The 11,318-nt window shown below is 40.3% G+C and overlaps 1 protein-coding gene across 4 annotated transcripts in view; it reads right to left on the bottom strand.

The window, feature by feature from the left end:
• Nucleotides 1-455: 455 nt before the first annotated feature.
• LOC103666389 (argonaute RISC catalytic component 3) overlaps nucleotides 456-11,318 on the bottom strand; it is a 114,462-nt gene continuing 103,599 nt past the window's right edge. For all 4 annotated transcript variants that reach the window (XM_008694400.2, XM_040619254.1, XM_040619253.1 and 1 more), the window contains 3 exons: nucleotides 10,282-10,383; nucleotides 1,618-1,817; nucleotides 456-1,061 (listed from right to left, as the gene is read on the bottom strand). In XM_008694400.2, coding sequence (XP_008692622.1) covers nucleotides 953-1,061; nucleotides 1,618-1,817; nucleotides 10,282-10,383 — 411 coding nt within the window. In that variant the 3' untranslated portion in view covers nucleotides 456-952. The remainder of the gene's footprint in view (nucleotides 1,062-1,617; nucleotides 1,818-10,281; nucleotides 10,384-11,318) is intronic.

The raw sequence follows: 11,318 nt of genomic DNA, 5'->3' as shown, positions 1-11,318 counted from the left end.
CACATTGCACAAATGGCAAATGTAATTTCAGAGCAGGAGGGGGCAGACACGCACTCTCACAGAAACATTATATATATATATATATACACACACACACACATATATGTATATATATATATATATAATTTTGTTTGTTAAGAAAGCAATATCAAGAGTTGAGGACTTGCAATTGTGTATGAGACAAGAGACAGGAGTAGGGTGTGCAAAATAAAAATAAAAATCTAGTTTGCCATGCTTCACACCCAAATGAACCAGATACATGAACATCTGAGTGTCACTGGTAGCATTAGGGAAAAAATGTAGGTGAGGAAGGCAAGGGAGGTAGAGAGAAAAATCAAAGTGGTGGTGGGAAAATAATAAAAGGGAAAGAAAGTTCCCCAGTGGAATGAACTATAAAATACACGCCCAGACACATATATATCTATTATCAGTGTAGATCCAGATATATATGCATATGAAGTATACATGTATATATTTAAAATATACACAGATACCTTTTACAAGAATACACGAATGCACATTAATTTTTTGCACACATAATCGTGAACAATCACTTTGATTATTCATGTAGGTGTGTTTTTTTTTAAACTGTCATGTACTTTTTCTTTACTTTTTTTTTTTTTTGCAAAGATAGTTGTGCTGCCAAGCAACTTGAGGTAAAGGCATTAAAAGGGTTAGACTACAAGAAAGTGAAAACAAAACAATGGCGATACTTCCTAAGGAGACCGCACAAAAAAGCAGTTGGCTGGTTTCATATTGCATAATGGTGCTGTGTTCCTTGATGAAGTAAACAATCTTCCTTGTATCAACATAAAAATCAGACCCTGGTCCCCACACAGTGTTGGTTGCTGTATGGCTGGAGGCATCCCCACTCAACTGACTCCACGGGAAACATATGCTGTATGTCGATGCATCTTTCAGTTCTTCCTCTCAGAGAATATTCTTGGACTTTTTAAGCAAAGTACATTGTGCGTAAGGTATCTTGGTGAATCTGTACAGCCTTGGCAAGAGCTTGTGGATCTCGCCCGTTGCTCTGTCCTGAAACGTGACTTCCTTCAGCACTGTAAGAGAAGTGGCAATGAACACAGAAACAAACCCTATTCTGATGTAGTAATTTTGAAAAATATTACTTGTAGAAAATTTCAAAAATATTAAAAAAAAAATAGAGGCTGGTATAATGAATTGCTGTTTCTATCACCCAGCTCCAATAATTATTAACTCAAGGCCAATTTTGTTTCACTTCTCTCACCTCACCAGGATTGTTAGAAGTAAATCCCAGGCATACTATCATTTTGTCCATCAGCAACAATCTCTCCCTTGAATTAATTTGGTAAAGCAACTAAATCACTATACCATTCTAGTACTAACAATCCTAAAGGGTACATTTTAATGGGAACCCTTATTTTGGGCAGTCAGTTCCGCCTATTGCTGCTTTTCACATGGATCGCTGACTCCTCTAACAGCTTGTGGAACTTTAATTCTAAATGGCAGTACTTTATGGTAAACATAGGGAGGAAACATACATGGAAACGCTTAAGAGAGACTTAAGAGAGTCCTAACATGCCGACCATACTTGAATTTGAGTGAAAATCTCTATTTGTTGTGCTTTTATATTACCTGTCATGTTCTTTGTCCACGAGATGATATCTGGCTCTGAATGCCACCAGGTGAGCATAATACGCTGGTGCAGGTATAGAAACAGATCGTGTACAGCGCACATAAGTGTGGCAGAGCTGGTAAGTTAGCAGCTGAAGTTCATCTGCAGTAAAGCAGTTATCATCCCATAAAACATGATAGTGTGAAGGACGGCTGGTACCCTGTAGAGAAGGCAATGGCATATTCTGTTCATTTTCTTTTCTTTTTAAAGATTTTTTATTTATTTGATAGAGAGAGACACAGCGAGAGAGGGAACACAAGCAGGGGGAGTGGGAGAGGGAGAAGCAGGCCTCCCACTGAGCAGGAAGCCCGATGCGAGGCTCAATCTCAGGACCCTGGGATCATGACCTGAGCCGAAGGCAGACGCTTAACGAATGAGCTACCCAGGCGCCCCATATCTCTTGATTTTTAAATTTTTAAATAAATACTCAGCACAGACTAAGTTACATTAAAAAAACAGCTTTGTACATTAGTAAAATAAAACATATTCTAATTTAATAATTCATTCAAAACATTTAATTGTTCTGGGTATATATCCAAAAGAAATGAAAGCAGGGACTCAAAACAAATATCTGCATCCCTTGCTCAAAGCAGTATTATTCACAATAGTGACAGGTGGAAGCAACCCACGTATCCAATGATGGGTGAATGGATAAATAACATGTGGCAGATCTGTCTATCTATCTATCTAGACAGATAGATACACACACACACACACACACACACACACACACACACACACACACATAAAATGGACTATTATTCAGCCTTAAAAAGGAAGAAAGGTTCTTAAAAAACGAAGAAAGTTCTGACACATGGATGAACTCTGATGATATCATGCTACATGAAATAAACCAGTCATAAAAGGACAACTATTGTATGATTCACTTGAGGTAACTGGAGAAGTCAATTTCAGAGACACAGAAAGTACAATGGTGGTTGCCAGTGGCCAGGGGAAGGGAGAATGGGGAGTCAGTGCTTGATGGGTACAGAGTGTCAGGGAAGATGAAAAGTTCTGGAGATAGATGGTGGTACGGCTGCACACAATGTGGATGTACTTAATGCGATAGGACTGTACACTCAGAAATGGTTAAAATGGTTAAGTTGTATGTGATGTAATTTTACTGTAATAAAAAACCGAAAACATTTAGTTGAATTCCTCTGTATTAGTTACTGTGTTAGCTAGGTACTGCAGATTCAAAGAAAAACAAAGTCAACGAAGTCAAAGGTTTCCTTTCTTTTGGAAAACGTAACTTAGTAGAGGAGATACAGTCTCTATATTACAAACAACTAATAAAAGCCATAGTACTACTGGCATATGAGAATACCAAAGGAAGTAACTCTTCTTCACCAAGGGGACAGTGAGATCTGGCCTTGTTTGGGCGGTCAGGGTGAGGGCACGCCAGAGAGAATAAACAGCCTTCCCAAAAGCACAGGGGGCATAACATTTCATGGTATATTTGGGGAATAGCTAACAGACCAGTATGAGCAGAGTATGGTGCATGAGGGAAAAAAGTCAAGTCTGGAATCAGATTGAATGACATGCTTAGGAATTTGGACTTTCATCTATCAGCAGCAGGGAAAGTACTGCACAGTTTTTTTGTTTTTGCTTTTTAACAGGAGAGACATTAGGTATGATGAGATTGGAGTTTTATAAAAGTAATAGTAATACCACGGAAGCTGGATTAGAAATAGGAAGAGACTGAAAGCAAGGGGAGGGGCCAGGAGGCTGCTGCATTAGTTTGAGCACGAGATGATGACAGTCTGAAGTAAGGAAATGGCAGTGGCAAAGGAGAAAAGGAGAAAGATGAGATAGTACTTTAACAAATATTTGAGCATCATTTGTCAGACACTGCAAGATTCTGGGGATAAAATTCAAATTATTACCAGATCTTATCTCCCCCAAATTATACACTTATGATGCATTTATATTGTACATTCACACATTCCATATTTACTGAACACTCACTATATGCCGAGTCCTGTACTGGGTGACAGGCATGCAGTAATGAATGAGAAGGAGATATGGATGTGAGCTCTGATTGATAAAGGAGGGCATGTTAGATGGGGAAAGGGCATTTCAGGCACAGGGAAAAGATAGGGCAAAAATCCTACCTAAATGTGACTCACTCGGTTCTCTATCACTGTTCTTGTCCCAATCGCAATCATCTTTTGCCTGGACTATGTTAACAGACTCCTAGTTGAGGTCCCCAAGACCACTTTTACTCCCCAGTAGAATCTGTACTTTAGTAAGAGTGAATTCACACACACACACACACACACACACACACACACACACACACACACCCCTAATAATATTAATGCCCAGCTTAAAGCCTTTTAATGGCTTCCCAATGCACTCTGACTAAAATCCAGGTCCTTCTCTCTGCCCCCAGGCCCACACATCCAGCCCACGCTGGTCTCTCTAACCTACCTTAATGCTGTAGTCACAGCCTTATTTGATCCCCTCAATGGATAATGTTTTTTCCACCAAAGAGCCTGTATGTGCCTCTGGCATGAATTTTCTTCCCTCTTCTTGGCTTGGTTAATAATTCCAACTTACTCCTCTTGATCTTACCTTAAATGTCATTTCTCAAAGAAGCTATTTGTGACCTCCCAATCTAAATCAGGACCCCACTAAAATCTCTCTTCCTGTCTTTACTTTTCCTTTATTGTGCTTATCCCAATTTATAAATATATATTTGTGAGATTACTTACTTAGTATATGTGTCCCCCCATAAACTCTAAGAGGAAGGGACTGTATTTACTTGTTCACTCTGTACACATAGTATCAACACCTATCTTCTACAAGGTAGTAGACACAATAGATACCTGTTAATTGAATGGGTGAGTAGCATCTGCCTTTTGGGACTTATAGACTACAGGAAGGGGGAGAGAAACAAAAGCATGGTTACAGTGCTGTCTAATGAATGCAACAAAGAGGTATGCACAGGGCGCTCAGGCAGTGCAGAGGACGGGCATTTGTCTTGGGGAAGGATATAAGAAAGGCTCTGGGAGGAGGTGATGCCCAAGATGGGTCTTAAAGGATGAATAGGAGTAAGTTAGGAAAGGAATAATTAAGGTCAGCAAGCAACACGGGCAGGGGAGAGTTATGAGAACTACCTAAAAATAGTTTAGAGTGGCTGCAGTCAGGTTGTGTTTATGTGTGTTTGTGTTTGTGTCTGTGAAAGGGAGGAGATAATTGAGGAAGAGAAAAAGAGAGGGAAGGAGGAGCAGCAGGAAAGAAGCAAGACAGACTGAGGGTACAGCAGAAGTGAAGGGAGTAGGAGGCAAACAGCAAGAATTGAGTCTATATATTGTCCTAAGAAAATGAGACTTCACCTTCAATGGCTATGTAGTACGAAGGAGATGAATGACAAGGTCTTACCTATGTTTTAATCAATCTGAGGGAGAACAGATTAGATGAGGGCACACTGAGGATCATTCTGCAACTGTACAGGAAAGTAATAATGAGAGCTGGAGCTAAGCAGAGGAAGTGCAGATGAGAAGGATCTGAGAGGGAGAAGATAAATTCTACAGGGCTGAGGGGTTGCTTAGATACGGGTGGCAGGTGAGAGGGCGCAGTCAAAAAGCAACCTCAAGGTCTAGAAACCAGGAGAAAAGTTGTGTCTGTAAGAAGAGATTTCAAAGTCATACACATTATTGAAACTTAAAAATTTAAACCAAACCAAGAACAAATGGAAAGGCAAGATGAAAGCAGAAAAATGTGTGTGGAAGTCAAATGGCGGATGGTGTCGATGAGTGAGTGACAACAGTATCGCAGGCTGCAGAGCTCAAGGAGCAGCAGCGGCAGGCTGCTGTAAACTGAAGAGGAAACAGCCAAGGGTAGTCTTTTCTGTTCTTAATGTAAACATTCTCCAGAAGTACAGACATACAGAGAAAAGCCCATGACCATAAGTGTACAGAATGAGGACTGTTCACAAAGTAAAAATACCTATGAAACCAGCACCAGAATCAAGAAATTAAACATTAACTACAACCATGAAGCCACTTGGTGGCCTTTCCTGGTCACCACACCCTACCTACCCTGCTCTTGGTAACCGGACTTTTCACAATACAGGTAATATTTAAGATTATGTCTGCTTTTGAACTTTATAATAAATAGCATCATAGGTATATGTCCTCTGGGTCTGATATCCTTGGTTTGACACTGTGTTTGTGAAATCCATCCACATTGTTGCATCATTCTCTTTGTTGGATATTCTGTTATATAAATATACACTATTTATTAATCCAATCTATTGAAGATGGGCATCTGGACTGTTTGTAGTTTTGACTACGACCAGTGCTACCAAAATTAATGTACTATCTTTTGGTGAACACAGATATGCATTTCTGTTGGCTATCCTGGAGTAGAGTTCCTGGGTCACAGAGCATGCATATATTTAACTTCAGTAGATGACAGTTTTCAAATATGGTCATGTTAATTTACACTCCCACTAGCAAAATGTGAAGTTTCAATTGTTCTATATCCTTACATTACTTGTCTCTTTAAATTTCAGGTGAGGGTCCTTAGGCTATTGTTTTAAGAACAGTTTAGTTAAAAATGAAAGAAAAATATGGGAGAATAACTTGAAGGGAACTGTATTTTAGGACAGGGCAACTGTAATCTAAGGGAATGGAATCAGAAGCTTCGAACAGACTGAAGACACAAGAAAGAGGATAACTGGTGAACTAAGACCAACTCAAGGCAGGCCAGAGCAAACGCGAACAACAGTACGTATGGAACCTTTTCTCCTGCAAGAAAGGAAAGAAAGTAGGCATGACTGACAGTATAATTTCTTACTGAGGTAAAAGGAAGAGGTCGTGTGCTGAGTGTCAGGGTGAAAGACCAAGGTTAGGGACTCACGGAAAATGGTAGTACAAGCTAACAAAGGAGGAGTCACAGGATTGTTAAACAATAGTGAAGGATATCTTCGAAGTTTTGGTGATTTATGCTAGGAAGTTATAATTTAGGACACTGCTTGCTCTGATTCCTGAATGGGGAGCACTTACCTCTTTAGGAGAACTCCCTTTGGGGGCTCAGAGGGGTCATATGTGCCACCCAGTTAATACGTTTCTAATAGTATGTCAAGTGAGTCCCGTCCTCAGCCCCCCCGCCGCCCTGGAATTTCAACTAAGGCCCAAAGCAGAGGATTAAAGATGCTAGGTATCCCACAGTCTGAAGAGCTACCAATCTTTGCAGCCAGCCACCTCCCCTCAAGGGCTCACTGAGAGGAGACAGTTCAGGACAGGTTTTTATCATTAATACCCTGGCTCTGGCCTCTTCTCAGCTAATCCCCATCCTCCCAGTAGGGGAAGAGAGTGATTAGGGTTTTGTGAAAACATGGAATTTTAGTTGTAAGGAAAGGTATGCTCTCTCCGATGAAGACATGTAAGGGGGACTCCAAGAGAATCAATTATAAAGATAAGAGCCTAGGGTGCCTGGGTGGCTCAGCCAGTTGAGTGGCTGAGCGACCAACTGTTGGTTTTGGCTCAGGTTGTCATCTCAGGGCCGGGAGATCGAGCCCCACCATGGGCTCAGTGCTTGGTACACAGTCTGCTTGAGATTCTCTCCCTTACCTTCTCCCTCCCCTCTACCCCTCTGTCCACTCATGCATGCTCTCTCTCTCAAATAAATAAAATCTATTTTGTTTACATATATATAGATATTTTATATATAAAAATTTATACTATATATAAATAAGTCTATTTATTTGAGAGAGAGTGTGCATGCACATAGGCATGAGCTGGGGGAGGGGCAGAGGGAGAGGGATAAAGAGACTCTCCACTGAGTGGGAAAACCCATGTGGGGCTCGATCCCAGGACCCTGAGATCATGACCTGAGCTGAAGTAAGATGCTTAACCAACTGAGCCACCAAGGCACCCCATAAATAAAATCTTAAAAAAAAAAAAATAAAGATAAGAGACTGCTGGAAAGGGAGACTATCATCTCATGCCCCAGCCGGATGCTTCCTGAGCTCTGAGCCCACAGGCCCACTCTACCAACTCCACAGGGCTAGAATGGTGAGAATTCTTGGAAAGAGTTGGGAGCCTAAAGCAATGAAAGTGAGCAGAAGAGCAGGAGCTATGGAGCCACGCGATGGGATATGTAACCTAAAGGAAGAGTGTATACCATTGATGGAGCCTAAGAAAGACACTGCGGCCCTTTGAGGGTCCTCAACCCCAAGGCTATGGCATCAGAAAGAATCAGAATGGACTACAGAAAGGCTCCGTCAGCTCCTCACCACCAGAAGGCTGACAGTCAGGAGTTCTAGATGAGTTAGAGTCCTAGAAGGAGGAAGGGAAAGAGGTATCTCAGAGTCAGGCCATGGTCCTCACCTCTACTCAAAGTTACCAGGACCAAAGCTCTAGCCTGTCCTGGGCAGGTGAAGGGTGAAAGGGAGTAGCAAGCTTTGACTTCATTTATACATTTAAGTTTTAAAAATGAGTGGGAGGGGCGTCTGTGTGGCTCAATTGGTTAAAGTCTGCCCTCGGCTCCGGTCGTGATCTGCTTCTCTCTCTGCCCCGCCCCTCCCTCGTGCTCTTTCGTTCTCTGTCTGAAATAAATAAAAATTTAAAAAAATGAGTGGGAATTTTACCTCAAAATAAAATGGGGAAGGGAGAAAATAACACCAATAAGATCAGTAAGTGTCAAGAAGTTATGGAATTTGGCTAAAATGTTGTTGAAGGATCTGTTAATCACGGATAAAAATAGTGACATGAAAAATAATCTCTTATACTGGCTAGAAATGATTGGATTTTTAATTTTAGCTGGTAAAAAAACAAGACTCCTGTTTTTGATCTCTGAGAGTTTAAAAAATTCTAATAAAGCTGGGAAGAAGTGTAAAAACCACCTTTAGTCCTTGTGAAATATTCCTGGTTATTTGCTGACTAAAGCAAAATTTCAATTTGGGGTCCTAGAGGAAAACTGGTCCTTAAAATTTCTGGTTAATAAACTATGGAAATATCCCTGTCTTTAAGACTCATAATGACCACTTGTGTATGAGTGGTATCCAAAAACTGTAGAGTGAAAAATCTTTTTAGCCAGCATTTCCAGAATTCATCTGAACAGAGTATCTTTTTTTCTACTCTACAATATTTATTGAGAAGTCATAGCAGCAGTGTTCTGTGAGATACATGGATGGAAACATTAGGATAAAAATATGTGCTCCAGTTTTACAGATTTTCTCTCTGGAGGTACTTTTAACTTTTGGTTTGCTAATTGACTGTTACCACCCATAGTGAAAATGTACAACATTGATTATGAAGAGGAGCAGATATAAGAACAGAGATAAATGAGTGGGATAATTTTTTTTTTTTTAAAGATTTTATTTATTTATTCGACAGAGAGAGAGACAGCCAGCGAGAGCGGGAACACAAGCAGGGGGAGTGGGAGAGGAAGAAGCAGGCTCATAGCGGAAGAGCCTGATGTGGGACTCGATCCCAGAACTCCGGGATCACGCCCTGAGCTGAAGGCAGACGCTTAACCGCTGTGCCACCCAGGCGCCCCATGAGTGGGATAATTTTAAAGCTGTAAGAGTGGAATGGGGGTTAGTGTATGTACGACATACAAAGCTTTAAGACACAGCTGTTCAGTACAGGATATCTTCCTGCAATTGATTTATTTTTATTATTTTATTTTATTTTTAAAAAAGATTTATTAATTTATTTATTTGACAGAGATAGAGACAGCCAGCGAGAGAGGGAACACAAGCAGGGGGAGTGGGAGAGGAAGAAGCAGGCTCCTAGCGGAGGAACCTGATGTGGGGCTCGATCCCATAAATGCTGGGATCACGCCCTGAGCTGAAGGCAGACGCTTAACGACTGCACCACCCAGGCGCCCCTATTATTTTAGTTTTTAAAGATTTTAGTTATTTACTTGAGAGACAGAAAGCACAAGCTGGGGGGACAGGCAGCGGGAGAAGCAGACTCCCCGCTGATCAGGGGGCTCGACACAGGGCTTGATTCCAGGACCCTGAGATCATGACCTGAGCCGAAGGCAGATGCCTAACTGAGAGCCAGCCAGGCGCCCCTGCAATCTGTTTTAATCAATGGCAAGTAACCTAAAATAGTTTTGGGCTACATTCTCTCAGACATCCAAGAACATGGATTCACTGTGCTGCTGCACTGAATTAAAGCTTATGTTCTACTAAGGAACAAAGCTAACAAATTAACAAAACGATTTTATGAAAAGAATAAGACTTAAAATTATTTAACTGAAACTTAAAGTTGTAAATCTACAATTAAACTTGTTCATATGCTCAATATCTGCCAGTAAATGCCAAAATTTTCTGTGATGTATTATTATCAAAAATAAGCAAATGTCAAAGGAAGAATCAGGTATATTAAATTTTTTTGAAATTTTAGATTAAACTGAGGACTCAGTTTGGGGAGATTCATTTTATTAGACTATTTATATTCTGGTGTTTTCATAGAAATAAGCCCCTAACTCAAGGTAAAGAAGGGGAAGAAATTTATTTACTCAGAGTTTCACCTATTTCATATGTAAACAATCTGGATGCAGAGAATGTGTTTCTTTCTCCTTTTTCTAAGATTTAAAAAAAACAGACATAAGAATGGAAGTTCCTGAATTAGACCATTTCACCCAAAGAGTAGGCTTACCTGTATTCCAGCATGGCTACAGAGGTAAAAATCAAACTCATATGGGTGTGTAATATCTGTATCAACTGTTGTTCCAGCTGGGATATTGCCGCTTCTTCCAACCTAGATTTGTTTGGTCAAAGTTTAAACAAACAGGACAAAGGTAAAGAATGTATCTGAAAGCACTTTTGAAAATATATAAATATATATAGGCTGATCCCGTATTTCACTACTTTCAGCTTCAAATATCACTTGAGCAGGCATTAATAGCAGCCCCGAATCTAGTCCTGGTTCCTGTTCTTCCATGTTGCTGACAGTGAGAGCTGATAAACAACAAAGAGTTACTAGTGCCTACTGGTGCTTAGCGAGTAGGTGATCCCAGTATGGGTGGAACACTTAGGAAATCTTTTAAAAAATTACTTTAACTGCTCCAATTTACGTACCTGGGAACAGCAGGTACTCTAGAATGTATAATTTATGAAAACTACCATCTTCCTTGGAGAACACTCTATTTTTAGAGAGAAAGAATGCTGACAATAACATCAACTGTAGTCACCACTTGTTAACCATATATGGGCCAGGCACATGACATACATTATTTCCAATCAAAAAGTCCTGTAAGTTAGGTATTATTCCCACATGTTTGGGAAGCTTGGGCTCAGGAATATGAAATAATTTGTTGAACAGCACACAATAAAAGGCAGAACTGGGAGTCAAATACAGAACTGACTGCAAAGGCCCTATTCCTTTTACTTCATACTAGTAGTTCAACATCTTGTAAGGAAATCCACACCATGCATAGCTATGATGTGAATATGAATGAAATGGTTCAAAGTTTCTGATAACGAAAGGCTTCTAATGAAACACTTAAAAATGCATATGTAATCTCACCTCTACCTCTTTATCCCTAAACACATTTAAATTCAGTAATTCTAAGTCTAGATTTACAAGGCTAACAAATTAGAAACTATTTTACTACTCAGATACTCTTTCTCCATACGAGGGACTACTATCAGGTAGTGGGGCTTGAGTTGTAGCTGCGTATACCAGCGAGCCTT

The sequence above is a fragment of the Ursus maritimus genome, unplaced genomic scaffold, assembly GCF_017311325.1.
Source record: "Ursus maritimus isolate PB19 unplaced genomic scaffold, ASM1731132v1 scaffold_32, whole genome shotgun sequence".
NCBI lineage: Eukaryota > Metazoa > Chordata > Mammalia > Carnivora > Ursidae > Ursus > Ursus maritimus.
The sequence above is the reverse complement of the archived record's forward strand: the minus strand, read 5'-3'. Positions and strand labels throughout refer to the sequence as shown.